The sequence below is a fragment of the Hylaeus volcanicus genome, chromosome 6 (genome assembly GCF_026283585.1).
Source record: "Hylaeus volcanicus isolate JK05 chromosome 6, UHH_iyHylVolc1.0_haploid, whole genome shotgun sequence".
Taxonomy (NCBI): domain Eukaryota; kingdom Metazoa; phylum Arthropoda; class Insecta; order Hymenoptera; family Colletidae; genus Hylaeus; species Hylaeus volcanicus.
Window position 1 is genome coordinate 23,280,481 of NC_071981.1, and position 15,357 is coordinate 23,295,837.

Sequence of the window (15,357 nt, forward strand, 5' to 3'; positions counted from 1 at the left end):
ACCGCGAGTCAGACTCGTGCTTATCGGACCAAATTCCTTGCCAGTAGTTTCACCCCGTGGTTGCGCGCCAAAAGGGTAATACGAATTTTGTTCAACGTCGAATAACTCGACACTGAGCGAATAATTATTAGGATCGAATATAAACGTACTTTTATCGACCAAGAAAATTGTACATCCTGGCCAATTGTTAGAATTCTCCTTCCGTCTCGAGCCCACGTAATACCGTGGAATTCATTTTCAGCGTTGGTGGAATTCATTTAATATCCCGAGCTAATAAACGGACGAGTAATGATAGAGCAGGGGGAGGAAAAAGGTAGGAAAGAAAATAAACGAGCGGAGAATAAGACGGGAGTACAAAGGAGGACGGCAAAGGCAGCGGAACTAGGACGCTGTAAACGAAGACGGGGATGGCTGTGACGCTGGAGGAATTATTAATCACGACGTTTGGAAGGGTTTCTCTGTTCTTGTACACGGGTTTAAACGTCCTGCGCGTTCCGCGCGTCGAACGAGGACGGTCGACTGGGTTCGAGCAGTGACAAAGCCGCGCAATTCGTCAGAATTCACAGCCGCGCGATAGAGCCAGACGCATCTTGTGCGCTAAAACGCCGCCGCGAAGTAGTTGATGCCAGTCATTAGTCAGCCGCGAGACGCCGCGCGAGCCAGTCTCCCTCGGCCAGGCCCCCCGGGGCTGCTGGGAACTTTAGTAATTTGACGTAACAGATGCACCTGCTGAATTCGTAATACTTCGATGGCGTCTATCGGTTTCCGATGCCTGAATCCCGTCATTAAACCTAACGACGACGTATATTGAATTACTCCTCGCCCCGATTGTTCATAAAGACTTTGTCACTTTCGAAAATCGTCGTTTCCTCGTCGATACTTTGGCTCCTTTCGCGGGATGAATGTTGAACGATCGAACGTAACGATCGCTTCGATGATTGGCTCGACTCTTTTCGCGTTCTAATTTGAAAGAAACTGTGACGCGTCGGGGAAAGGAAGACAGGCATGAGATAGGACTCGAATAAATTACAGATAAGATTAACGCGTATTATTATTTAGATTAAAGTACTTGGCACGCGACATACAAACACATGAAACGTAGAGCATACATAAGAGTCGAATGTCGACGCGACTGGTCTCGGGGCGAGTTCGACGAGAAGTGACGCAAAGTCGTCATCGCGTCGGACGTTAACCCTTAAATGGACGATTTTTGTTTCACGTTTGCCGAAAAGTTTTCTTCAAAGTGACATTTGACGTTAACTTATTTTCGATGCATAAAAATATTGGATAGTGCCAACGTTAAAAAAAGTACAAAATTCGTTCAGAAATAAGAACTAGTTGTCAAAATTACAAAAAAATAAAAGAAGGTCAATTTTATCTGTGATGTTTAGTATGTTGTTTAAAAACAACATTGTCCATTTAAGGGTTAAATATGTAATAAAAAAAAAAAAGCAAATATTATTATATTATAAGTATAGCAAGGGTAGGATCACTATATAGAAAATGAATGATTATTGTACGAAACTGTTCCGAAAGTGTAGCTTGTGGAATATCCCAATCGCGCCAGTAACGTCGAGTAAGTTCTTGATTAAAAATGGATCCGCATTGAGAGGTCGCGAGTAGGTCGTCGATTGTTCGTCGGTGGAATCGATTTGCGAGGAAAATTGTCCGACTATCGAGTTACATCGACGTATTGCGGCGCCAGTGGAAGCCAAGGAGGATAGATTTCAGGCGCGCTATTAGTCGGGCAAACTGGGATTCTGATTAGGAGCGAGACCCGATGGCTGGAAATGGCGGGCATTGTGTTCCCGATCCATTCACCCCTGGCGGTGGTGTGCGACGGCCCAACGACGTAGCCCCCGATCTCCGTCCTACACGTCCATGATGAGCCCTTGAAGCCCCACAATGAAACGGTATTGTAATCAAGCCGTCCTGTACAATGTGATTCTGCACGGAGAGCACGCGATAGGAAGCCAAAGCAACTCGATCGCCGAGTGCGTTTCGGTTTCCTTTCAAACGGCACGGCGCGATCTTTCTGCGAGCGCGGCGCCCGTTGTTAAAAACAACGTCACCGTCGAATTGATTAGTTTCGAGTGTTCGCCGAGAGAAGAGCCGGTTCGGAAGTGGAGGGAACTCGATTCTCCCTATCTGCGACTGTAACGGCTACAGAGAGTTCTCGTCCGGAGTGAAAGTTGTGTGCGCGACAACCACTAGATCCACGACGGAAAGGACCGTAACAAAAAGTGATTGGAAATCAAATCCTAAACCCTTTACGTTCTCCGAACATTTTTGATAGACCGAATATTAACCGACTTATCGATCTTCGTGGACGGTAGTTCCCAAGTATGATAGTTCGTACAGAATTTATTCCAAGTAGAGGGTGCAAGGTTTTGTAATAAAAGAAGATTCTTCTACGTTCTGATATCAAAGGGACAGTGTTTACATGACGTTGGGAGTAATTCGATCATTTTCCTAGCCCCACGAATTGCCAGAATTCTCTCGCTCTTTGCCCAAGAGCGAAAAAGAAAGTAACCATGGAAAAGTAAAAGTTGTTCAATTTTTTCGTTTTACCTGAAACGGATGGTAGATTCACGTCCAGAATGCGTACCTTTGTTAACCGGCGCGACCTCGCGGCAGAATTTTAATTAGCACGGCTCGAACCGGCCGAGATCGATCGGCATGAAATCGCGTTTTCGAGCCAGTCGCCGATCGCACAACCGTCCGGGGTATATCGCATCCGCAGTTGGACAGGTTTCAAAAACGATACGGGTATTTACCGTGAATCAGCGACGGGCCTTTCGAGAGCCTCGATATCTGCGACGCGATGATTACCCCCGATAAACACGTGATCGATAATCCACTGAACACTATGCCAGCCGCGAAATGCCTGTGACGCGAGAAACTCGCTCCGCACCGGTTGGACTTTGATCGAGAACCCGGTTTTTCTTTCTTTTTTCTCTCTTTTTTTTTTGTAATTTCTGTTTCCGTGAATTTCCATTAAACCCGGCAGACCGACATGACGGGTCCACGCGTCGATTTCATTTCCTTGGGAGGGGTATATCTACCTGAAAAAATAATTTAAACAATTTTGGGAGACGATCAACACTTCGCACTCGAGGTCTTTTTTTACTGGTATCAGATTAGATCGACTCCGAAAATGAGATCTCTAATTCGAGATTTGAGAATCAAGTCACCTTTGCTTCGACGACAATCATTTTATCGACACTTGGAGTTCCAAAGAAATTAAACCTAAAGGAAACCTAGTGGCGACTGAGAGTCACCTCTCGAGTGCAAAGGGTTAACGAGCAAGGTATGCAATGTAAAAAGTTGAAAATTGAATCATGAAAGATATATTTTCATATCGTTACGACGTTACCGATATTCCACGTTTATGTTTGACGGACTAAAGAAAAAAGTCGATTATCCCGATATCCAGTCCCTTTGATCCCGGACTCCGGTTCCTGTAATACCCCAATCGAATCGTTTGGCGCACCCGAGCCGAGGACGAGATTTTATTGGACAGCAAATCGAATCGATTCGTCCACGTCGATTTCTTAGCCTTTCTTAGTAATATCTGAAATCGCGGAAAAAGAGGCATTAGAATGGAAGGCGCTCGAGGCGCACTTTTCGCCAAACGATTCCTTCGTAGGAATTCTGTTTTCAAGCTAGAGCGAAATACCTTTGCAGCGAACTCCCCTGGCAGGCTTCGATTGAAAGTCTTTCTTTTTCTCTCTTGTTGCAGCCTGCAACAAAACGTACTACGGCGACGTGGGAAAAACCTACGACCTGGAGCTTCTTCGACCGAAGGAGGACAAGGTGCCTTACTTTTGCAAGCTCACCTTCAGCGCGTCGGGTGGCGATTTGGGAGACATCGTTCAGGTTAATTTACGAAACATTTTTCCTGAAGCAAAACCTAGTTATACGTAGGTAAAATTGTCCCCATCGTTCGCGCGTAAAGATACAAGTTTACCGTGCGTTCGGTCCTTTATCTAACATTTCTGGTTACGCGAAATCATTATACTTTAACTATGTCAGAGTTCAACGCCACGAGGTTGAAAATGTTTCTTATCGCGAGGATTTAACTCTAAACCACGAACTCGATTGCTCCTTCGCCTTTGCTTTAAAAGATTTTGTTTCGCTCTCGACACCTGGATGACATCGGGAAATGCAATTTTCATTTATATTATAATGTTAGTACTATGTTCCATTGAATTATTACAATTCTGATATTAACGATTATGATCACAACGATGACTCAGTATGATACCACGAACGGTGGAATACTCATTTTCAAACTTTTATACGCGGTTCTTTTATCAAACATATAAATCATTGTTTCGCGCATTATTCAATTTAGCACCGGCACCGCTGAAATATTTCCGCATTCAACCGAAGAAATGCAAACGAAATCTCGATAGGTTCGGCGTTAAATATGATATCGCGCACGCGTACGTCTGAATGTCTAAAGCATCTAGCGCGCGGATCTATCTCCTTTTCAAGTATTCCCGACGCGCTAGGGTTGAAAGCCCTTTTCCGCGGGGAACAAACAGATTCGGCCGCGACGAGAAAAAAGAAAAGAGAAGGGGGGCGCGGTCAGTTAACAGGCCAACGAGAAAAGTTATCGTTTTCGTCGAAACAACGCTCAGGGGAAACAGAAGCGAAAAAATTCTCCGAGCGAAGGACAAGGGAGAGCCGCGGTTGGCAGACGAACAAGAATCAACGCTGGAATTTTTAATAACGCAAATTGCTAGACTCGCGTTAGAGTCCGAACCGGCCTGTCCCGCGAATAGCTTCGTGCCCCCGAAAACTTTCACAGCGAATGGAACTTTCCAGCTCGTCCGTTGCCAAATTATTTATACGCTGCAACAGCTATTCCCCGGTGTTTGCCGTTCCTATCAAAGGGAACCACAGCAGTTTCGAGGAATTAGACGAGTACTCGCTACCCGGTATTTAACACGTTCAACGCGCTTCGTTTTTTTCCCCCTCGACTTTCGTATTTCCCTACGCCCGGGGTCGGCCGCACCCTGGACTTTCGTATCCGATCGTTACCAGAAAGATATACGAGATGAATTACGAAACGCATCCGTCGAGCTCGCGACGGAGATTCGAAAAATACTGTAGGATAAGCAAATCGGATAAATGTACGTAGGATAAGCGAATAGGATAAATGTAGGCTAAGATTTATGATAGGGTTACGGTGACGCGTCAAAGGCCTGCAAACCTGGCGAAGCAAGGGCTGCAACGCACTTCCTCTCTCGGGTCCAACGACGAAAACGCGTCTTGGGGAAGAACCCATAAACAAACGCGACGAGAAGCGAAGGAAGCGTTCGGTAGATAGACGTCGTGGCAGTCTGTCGATAGTCGTTGGAGGTAGAGAGTCGAGAGTCGTTAGTCGTCGTTGAACGCCGTTGTACCAAACATACAATAAATATAGACTTTTATTGTTTCTAGTTTAATCGGACCTTTAATCGTTTACACACAATATCTAAACTAACAACGAATTGTCCCACGTTTCGTAAGAATTCTTTAAGAAACCGATCGTCCTTATCGTTCACCGATTTCTGGCCGGCCACTTGACGTCCACGTTCTCCCGATTTCAGTTGACGTTCGACAGCTTCACCCTGGGGAAATTCGTGTCGTTCACGGCGGAGGGCTGCCCGGATGGGTCGCTACAAATTTCGGAGGCACAACGACCGGATGTCGGTGGCCTCTGGTGCGGAACGTCCCGGAGGCCCGCGACTTACTACAGCGAAACGCCCGTCGTCTCCATATTTCTGAAGCTCCTCAGGCTCAGCAAGGATCAGACGGGATTCAATTTCGACTTCAGGATGGCGTACAAGATGATCAGGAAGTCAGACGCCGTGGTGCGTTACGGGAATCCCTTTGTCGGTGCGTATGGAACGGATGTTTAAAGAAAGAAAACGAATCGGCTGCTCGCAATGTTCCTCGGTCTCTGGACTCTTGGTATTTAATATATAGTCAGTCCCATAAATATTCGTACATTTGAGTGGATAGGTGTTAAAAGGAATATGGTTAAAGGATAGGTTGAAACATTCGACGTCCAACTAGTCAGTTGACGTTTAACACGTTGATTGGCAGATTCAGGGTTGAAATTTTGCCTCGAGACAATTGGGAACTGCGAAATCTAACGTTTGTCGTATCGCTTATTTTTGTGTTACCGTCAACATATACGAATTCTATCCAGATTTGTTTCGATTAACACTTTGCCCTTGACATTGATCGTTGAAGTTTGTTAATCAAAAAGCTCTTTTACTTACAGTCAGTCCCATAAGTATTCGTACCTTCTATGTCTATCGAAGAAGTTTGACTAAATTAAATAATAGTTCTGATATCGCCAAATGAATTCTTCCTTATAAATATGTACACTTATAAATATGTACTTATACATATTTATACAAACATATACTCGGAAACATCAAACCTAGCATTTAATTTAAACAAATTTCTCCTTATTCTCGCTATTCAAATATCTCCCTATATTTTTACCTTTACTATCGATACAAAGAGTACAAATAACTCGAAGCGGCGGGACAAATCTGATTCGACGACTACTTAACTACGCCGCGTATTACGTCTTCCTCGGAGTCACGAGCCTGTTACGGCACAGACGTTCGTATCGTATCATCCAAATAGGCGTTGCGGACAGTCAGGGACGTTACGGATAGGATAATTAGGTCAGTGTTCACTCGCAGATTGCATCGAACGTTGTAATCTCGATTCCAGGGATAACGCAAGCGTCGGAAACGCCGACATCGACCGAGCCAACGACGACCTCGTCGTCCAGCGAGTACGCGAACACCTCGATGGCGATGCAGACGGTGGAGCAGTCCGCGACGCCATCGAAGCCGAGCGGCGAGCAATACCTCGGCGAGCTGATATCCGGTACCTACTGCTCCCGCATATTCAGCGACTGCGACCGGAAGAAGTGCAGGCTGCAGTCGCCCAACTTCCCCGGACTCTATCCACGTAATCTCACCTGCTACTACGCGGTAAGTCCCGCGGGAGACACTGCGCCGAAAACTTTTGCACTCGGTGCATCGTCACCGTGGAATATCGAACCGGGATAACGCGTTCCTGCCAGGGTGGTGCCCCATCTAACTTTGCCGCCATACTCGTGAAACATTTGCAAAGCTGACATTTTATTTTTACGCAATCGGAAACTAATATTTGCGCTAGGATTAGGAAATATACGAATCCTATCAAGATTCGTATTCTTTGACACTCGATCTTCGGAATCGATTTCTTAATTATTTAGTGAAAACATGACGGAAATCGTAGCTGTAATTTTGTTCGTTTAGACTTTTTTAAACAGCACAACTCTGGAGAGTCATTCGAAAAAGAGTCTCTCGCGTAATGACTCCGGCTATTTTATTTAAAACGTGTAACTCGCGTAAACACTCGCGGGCCCGAACGTAACGTACGAATCTCTTCCTTGTTCCCTCGCTTTTCAACGCAGCTCCCTGCCACGATGACGACCGTTGTATGGCAGCATTTTCTATACAACGGATGATTTGAGAGCCATTTAAGGTGGCGGAGTCGAGTGGCTCGTCCCGCGTGTGCTCCATATCGTCCCGTCGTTCCGCGCCATATTTCATTCAAACTTCGTTACGGTGCTAAGACGATCTCCGCGTCTGAGGCACGACCCCAGAAAAGAGTCTACCGTGTTTTCCGCCATTGCGCGAGCGTCGAGTACGAAGGGTAACTGAAAAGCCTGCGGGCCAATTTGCCGTTCACCGACACACGTGCGAGTGCAGCATGGGGGCGGTAATTGAAAAGTCTACGGGACAAATTTGCTATGGAGTACCTTGCACACTCGAGACAGGGAAACACAGACCCGAATGGACTCGATTACCTTTTCCGATGGACGAAAATGCTTGGAACAAACATATTGCTTGGTTTCGAGGGCTGTTTGGAATACACAAAGCGCGTGCGTTTCAATCGCCTGGAAATCTGAATATCCTCGTATCCGGTTCATGGAATTTTTCCTTCCCTCGTTTCATCGACGAGAAAAGAAGATTCTTTCGTGCTTCGGTCGTTGGAATCAGTCACACCGGTCGGGGGTCTGTAATCCCGTTGCTCTGTGAGACATAGTCTGAGACCCCGTTGCATTATCACGAGTAATAGAGTTGTTGACACTTTATTTACCGGGAGCCTATTTATAGGCTTTTTAATTGCGGTATTTAGCTATTCGAATTTATTTACTGTATTGATGGTTGTCTACGAACAATGTTCAGTGTTTGGTAACAGACTTGGTTTTCAATGCACCTAGCAACAGTATGGAGGAATTATTGTTCAGTCTAGATTGGAACATGCTACAAAAATTCTTTTTTGAATTAAAGTCTGCTTCTAAACAGCCCAGTAGATAAAGTGTTGACGCGGCTCCGCTGCGTCGAGTTGCGTAGCACGAGGCGAAAGACATTGCTTCCGTATGGAAGAAACGCGCTAGCGCCCATGGTAGACTTACAACCCTCTCGAAGAGGACGTTCGAATGCAAAGGGTCGAGGTCCACGGAAAGGACTACCAAATGAGGGACGCCATCGCCATTCCTCCAGGTGGAGAACGGTTTCCGAGGAAGCTCTCGTCCCGGAGTCGGTGAAAGCCTCTCATAATTTTCCAATTTTTCCGTCGAGCGGTCCGCTCGGTCGCGCTCCTTCCCCGACGTCATTACTTTCCCTTTGCTCGAGGACTAGAATACACCGCAGAACCATAAATCGTCACGGCGTTCCGCGACGATTCTTCTCCTTACAGGAGCTGTTTGAAAATTTATGCACCCGTCGGAACAACGAAGTCCCTTGCCGACCAAAGAGGGCGCGCGAGGATCGTTCCGAAACATTTGGGAATGGCAGCAACGCTTTAATTTTTCCTGAAAAAATTGAGGAGATCAATGCGATATTTAGAGAGTGGCGAGCAAAGGGGGGACGCGCGAGGATCGTTTCGCAACATTTAGGAACGACAGCAACGCCTGACCTTAATTTTTTTTAAACGAATGAAATCAATGCAATATTCGGAGAGTCCAAGAGCAGTTTAGTTTCCATTGCAGTTGTTTCCATTGCAGTTGGCCCTCGCATCTCCTCAAAGTTTGCGACGATAAAACAAAATTACGCCACGCGAACGTTAGTTAAAGTCTTCTACTAAGCAAACCAATATATTCAGCTAGCACGTTTCAAACGCCTCGATCTCTATCCTCGATCCTCGATCTGGATCCGAACCCTGCCTAAGCGCGAACGCGAGCCAAAGAGCGTAGTCGCCGCCAACTCACCGGGAGATTGTCCCCGAGCCAGCTTCGACCGGACATGGACAGGCGCGAATCGAGTCGCGGAGTTTCCGTTTCGTCGTCGATGCGTATTTAGCGGATGGTCGAGGTACCGTCTCTCCTGGCCAACCGGGGAGAATAATGGTTCGCGCCGTCGCGACGTTGCGTCGTAAATTTTCGTCGGAATGCCAGCGTTGTTTTGCCTCCTCCTTCTATCCTCTTCGTTTCGAAATGACTGCACATCGACCCGTTCAATTTGCTCGGGAGCCGCGATTTCGCCCGGTGATGTATCGCTCCCTAGGATTACCGGCTGTGTTACGCGCGAGTCGCTCCAACTTCGTTAATATTCATTACAGGAACAACGATTTCCACTTTGAACGGGGTCCAAAAGCAGGGACTGCGATTGATATCGCGCAAATCCGTGGAAGAAAGGGGGGACTCCACGGATTTGCGCCGGGGGAACGCGAACGACTTCTGAGACACGGCAACTCTTCGCGAATGCTAGTCGACGGTGCGTCGCTCGTGTAGCCGCTTCCGTTTGCTTCCGCGTTGTTCTGTTAGTAGCCTATTTGCGGTGGAGTTTTAGGGGGTTTAGCGGTATTTGCATACAGGGGGGAGGGGGATTAAACGTTGGGGTCTGGGACGATCTCCATTGCGTGCGCGATCGTTGGTGCGTTCGGCGACTGTTTTTAGAGTTTACGTGCTACTTACAAGGAAAGCTGTTTAAATGTCCGCCTCCGATTGGTTTGATTTTTGGATATGGTTTAAAGGAAAGAAAGGTAAGATATACGTATAACACGCACAAACATCAACCACCATACAAAGGGCAAACAACGATAATCAGCCCCAACGCCACGGAAAGAGTGTGACAGCAGGACGACAGACGTATAACACACACAAACATCAAAAATAAGATATACGTGTTTCTTGTTTATATCTTATTTATTTAATATTTTATATTACTCGGAGCCGAACACCTAAAAAGCTTTCCTTGTTAGCAACGGGGTGCAACGAAAGTTCGCGTAGGTTCAGCAAAAATAGCGAAAGGTAGAGGAATCCCTGGTAGACAAACTGTGAATTTCGAAGTACTCCTGAAGTGCCACTTGAAGCTCCAATTTTTTTAAATATCACGTTTAACGATACTCTTTGATACAACACGAATTCTGTTAAATACGAGGCAGACGATGAAACGCGAATCCCAAACGTATCCGAAAGCACGTATTTCACGAATTGCACGCGTGTAGTAGGGCCGCAATACAATTACTCCTACCGACTAATCGCATTACCGAGCACGCAGAGTACAGTGAAAACTGCACACTGCGAAAGCTACAAATTCCCCAGTCATCGTCCGGTTTTAATCTTACCTATGTACGCGTGTGTGGGACACAGGTGAGGCAGAGCGACGTTCCAGCGGGAAAACATGCCTTAATTTCGGTGAAACAGCCACGTGGACAATTGGTGGCCATAAGGGCACGGGCGGACAGCCAGGCGGAATCCTCGCCCCGGGAGCTTCGCCTTTGGAAGGACTGCGACGTGGTTCAGGTACGTAAAAGTCGCCAGGTAAATTGGATAAACCGATATAAATTCGAGACATCGTGGAAAACGGGCGCGCGTGACCGTCCTACCGATAATACCGAGCACACCCGTTACTTTACATGGTAATTTCGGCCTGGGAGCCGCTTCTTAAATCATCGAATCCTCCCGCGCTCGCAATTTTCCCGATCCGCGCACCGCAGGGCGAGAGAAAGAGCCCCCAGGTAACTAAATTCGGATCGTGGATGAAGGCCACCGTGTGGCCTAGCTTGATAAGGGGAATTTATCGGCAGACTATGGAGCAACGCTAGTTAACGCGGATAATATGGAAAGTGTAGGAGGGCGACGGAAAATTTGCGAGTGTCCGCCTGATAATTAGGGGAGAGCCTTGGTCTGCTGACTGGACGATTTCGCGGCCAACGTAACCCGCGCTCGGGCGATTAAAATTGAGTAAAGCTGCCGGTTTCGAGGGATAATGCTATGTTTAAAATTCATGGATACCGTGGAGCGCGAGGACAACTTCGAAATAATTCACGGACGACGAGAACTCGAGGCGTGAAAGAGAAGAGTGTCTTTGGACTCGGGGGAATGTCGTAATTTTGTACATCCATACCGACGATAGCTTAAATCAGATATAAATCCTTACCGATTTCGAAACGAAATACCATATTCAAGAATCCATACGGAATCACATCGTGTATTTGCGGTAAAATAATCGCGAAGCTCGAACGTTTTCCAGGACGGAAACAAATCGGCTCCTCTTTTATTTCGCGCGCTGTCGGAATTAGATGAAGAATTTCGTTTGCCCCGCAGGACTACGTGACCGTGTACGACGGATACACGACCAGGGACCCGGTGATCCTGAAATTCTGCGGCGGCGGAGAGCCGGTGCCCGAGGCCACCAGCAGCGGGCCGGAGATCCTCGTCGAGTTCACTACGTCTCCTTACGGCACGTTCCTGCACACTACGCCTCCGCACTCGCTCCACGGCTTTCAATTAGAAGTGCAAGTACGTGGTAATTCTCTTCAAACATTCAGAGAGAGAGGGAATCGGGACAGCGTGCTTTACGCCTTCCAGGGATAAAGTACGGCCTGTTCACGGATCGCATTTAAATGGGTAGTCGACGCCATTTTTCAGAATGAACGCGAACGCGCTTGTAACCGTAACAGCTCCAACCCTGAACGTTTCTCCCTTGGTTTCACGATTACGGTATTTTCCTTCCTTTTTCTTCTTCTTCTTCTTCTTCTTCTTCTTCTTCTTCTTCCGGTGGGATGAATTTTTCAACAATGTTGAGAATTGATTTTTTTATGTATTTTATTGCAGCGTGCTCGCAACTGTCTGCGAACTGTTTGCTGGATAAGAGCAAATTTTAATTGGCGGGGAAAAAATTTCAATTTCAAATGTAATTGCAGCTGAATATATGTAAAGGCACCGAACTTATTTGTACACGTAACAATATCGGTTTTTATAACATATCAAATTTTCAGCAAGTTCCTCTATTGCATTCTGATATAAAATTGAAAAAGATTCGTATATTCCATACGGATCTGTGTTAAAATTACAACATTTTTGTATCGTTTCACACAAAGCTGGTCAACTTAAATCGAAACAGGCACGCACGATTCATATTTAATCGAATAACAATCGAGCGAAGTTTTGTTAAAATTCCCCCATCAGGGATTTCCACCTATCGTCAGATCCGTCCCCGATCGATCGGTCCAACCAGCGATTCCGTCTGATTTCAGGTGAGGTTCGTGGACGCGGACTCGCCAACGTACGCGAAGAACAAACACTGCGAGTTCTGGCTGCAGGGCAGCGGGGGCGGAGTGCTGGCATCGCCGCGGCACTCGTTGCCGCGGAACAGCACGTGTCTGTACCATCTTCGGGGTGCCGGTCCTCTGGTCCCCAGTCCCACGCCACCGCGTCCTTTGCCAAAGTTTCCCGAGCAGAGGCCGGGCACCGTGTGGAGGAGGCCCGCGCCTAGACCGCCGCAGCCGCAGTTCCGCGTCTGGCTGTCCATCCTGAAGTTCCATGTGGGCACCGGTTTAACCAGCACAGACGAGGACTGCTCGACGACCCTGATGGTGTGGGACGGAGAGATGATGCCGCTGGCGGAGTGCAACGACCTCGCCTGGTCCGTTGAACCGCCTTTGATTAATTACTCGCCGACAGTCGCGAGCTCGAGACTTTCCCTTCGAGCATCGACGAACCCTTACCGATCGCCTTGCTGGTCGCTTTGGGAGACTCTGCTTTCTTGTCGGCTCCGCTATCTTCGCGCGCTAGTTTTCTCTGGCAGCTCCTTGACCGACGTTTACCCTCGAGTTCGACCCCTGGATTCCAAATGGTCCGCAAATTGAACCCTTTGCACTCGGATGTCATTGCCATCTGAGGCGACGTTGGAAGCCCAGAGAACCAAAGTTCTCTACTGAAATAGTAGATACATTCTCTCGAGCACATTTTCAAAGGCGTACACCTCCTTGGATTGTTTCCATGCGAATAGCACGAAGAAATAAATCGAAGTAGCTTTACGATAAATTACGTTATACTACTTTGATTTATTCAAAGTAGCGTTACCATGAATAACATTATGCTACTTTGGTTTATTCAGACATTTAGTTGATTTATTCCGATTTATTTATTTCCTAAACGAATGAAAGTAGCATTAGTAGCAAAGTTAGCATTCCTGTCTCGCGTTAATCGTCTTAAAACTTCCGTTTGCGACAGCGAAAAGGACCACCAACGTCACGGCGAAAGAGTCATCGAGCCGGCTCGGCCTCTGATCGCTCGGCCAGCCGGAAGCAACACCACGCTCCTGGCGCGCTACTGCAAGGACAAGGTGCCGAGGACCTGCGACCACGCCATCTTGCAAAACACCAGCCGTCCGTGCTCGCTCGGGGAGAGCTTCGTTTCCAGCGGGAACAGCCTGACCATCGAGATGCGGATGATCGAGTCCACAGCTCTGAGGTACGTTCGCAATGAAACTCTTAAGGATGATCCGTTATCAACTATACCCAACGCGTCATCCTCTTCTTCTTCCGGATCAACTAATGATATTTGGTCGACACGAACACGAGGAAACGAGATAGGCTTCCGTTTCAATTACAGGCTCTCTCGAATCGTTATATTCCCCCTTCGTTTCACGGTGGAACGTTGAACGCTGGTATCGATCGACGCCGCTGTATTATGTTTCTCTCGAACGAGTACGCGAGTAGATTTTAGCCAGAGTATCGCGGGAAACGAGCTTCCATCTCTCCGACGTCAGAGACGACGAGTCGTAATCCGAGGAATCTGCTAGGACTCTTAACGTTCAAAAATTTTGATCGCTGATACGCGAACCATCGGCAGAGAATTTATTATACAGGAGTAACTCGATCTTGTATTACACGGGATAATCGCGGTGGAGGTCGATGACCCTCGATCGCCTGCTGGTATTTCGGTTTGCGTATCGAATCGCAGTTAATGACGCTATCCATTCGGAACCGATAGAGGTTTAGGAGCGCTGCAACCGATGCAAATTCGACTCGATAGCGCCACGGTAGTTCCTAGCTCGTTCATTACGACTCATCACTACTCGCCGATTACGTGTACCTCGATCCCTGGCTCGAGGGGACGTCCCGTGGATCGCTTAGGCTAAAGAAGAACAGAGGAAATATTCCTGACGGTAGCCCGTACTCGAGACACTGGTTCACCGCTGCCAAGAATTGCGAGATAACTCGTCTAGAAGTGGCGACGAACGCTACCACAACGGCCTCCCCGTCGACTCGAACGATACCACAAGTCGCAAGAGGTAGACTGAGACTCGGATCTCCTCGAGCTCCGCGATTAATCAGCTCCGCAGTTCCCTGGAGGCGGTCGACGGGGTTAGACCATCGTGGTAACAGTTTGTAGTCTCATATCGCTGCGTAGAGTTGTAGCTTGCTTAGCGAGTTGCGGTTAATCAACTCTGATACTAACCGTGCGGAGGGAGCAGAAGTTCCAGAAGGGCGGAACTCGTATCGTCCTGATTGTTCACCTGACTATGACGCGCGTGGTCCCGGAGTGAATCGTAGGGGCTAGGAGTTAAGAACGCCATTAACCCTTTGCACTCGGCGATGGTTTCGTTAGAGATACGTTAGGTTCGTTAGAGAACAATTTAGACGACCAAACCTCCTTCTGCCGTGAAATAAAATATTTCACTAGCACTTCATCTATCATGAACTTCATCTTCATCTATCTATTCGTGAACTAATATTTCTACAAGGTTCAAGAAAAACTAAGATAATCGAAGACTGTTGCTTCTCAGTCGCCTCCCGAGCGCAAAGGGTTAATGGCGACGACGATGCCGGCGCGATCTTACTCGGTCTCTGTACTGAATTCTGTTATTATCGGACTAGAATCGACGCTCTTCCATAAGGACGTGTTCCGCAGCGTTCGATATTTCCGTAATTATCCCCTGGCTTTCGACGTTCCTTCACCCTGTCGCGCACGGGGCGGCAAAGAGGTTATTTACATTTTATTTTTCCCGAAGACCCGAGACCAGGGCGCGTGTTCAAGCGTGATATCCGACACGA

General features: G+C 47.4%; 1 protein-coding gene across 2 annotated transcripts in view; it reads left to right on the forward strand.

The window, feature by feature from the left end:
* LOC128877916 (uncharacterized) overlaps nucleotides 1-15,357 on the forward strand; it is a 134,497-nt gene that overhangs the window by 106,833 nt on the left and 12,307 nt on the right. For both annotated transcript variants that reach the window (XM_054125568.1, XM_054125570.1), the window contains 7 exons: nucleotides 3,743-3,879; nucleotides 5,601-5,889; nucleotides 6,745-7,010; nucleotides 10,664-10,816; nucleotides 11,621-11,815; nucleotides 12,553-12,941; nucleotides 13,532-13,771. In XM_054125568.1, the coding sequence (XP_053981543.1) occupies nucleotides 3,743-3,879; nucleotides 5,601-5,889; nucleotides 6,745-7,010; nucleotides 10,664-10,816; nucleotides 11,621-11,815; nucleotides 12,553-12,941; nucleotides 13,532-13,771 (1,669 nt within the window). The remainder of the gene's footprint in view (nucleotides 1-3,742; nucleotides 3,880-5,600; nucleotides 5,890-6,744; nucleotides 7,011-10,663; nucleotides 10,817-11,620; nucleotides 11,816-12,552; nucleotides 12,942-13,531; nucleotides 13,772-15,357) is intronic.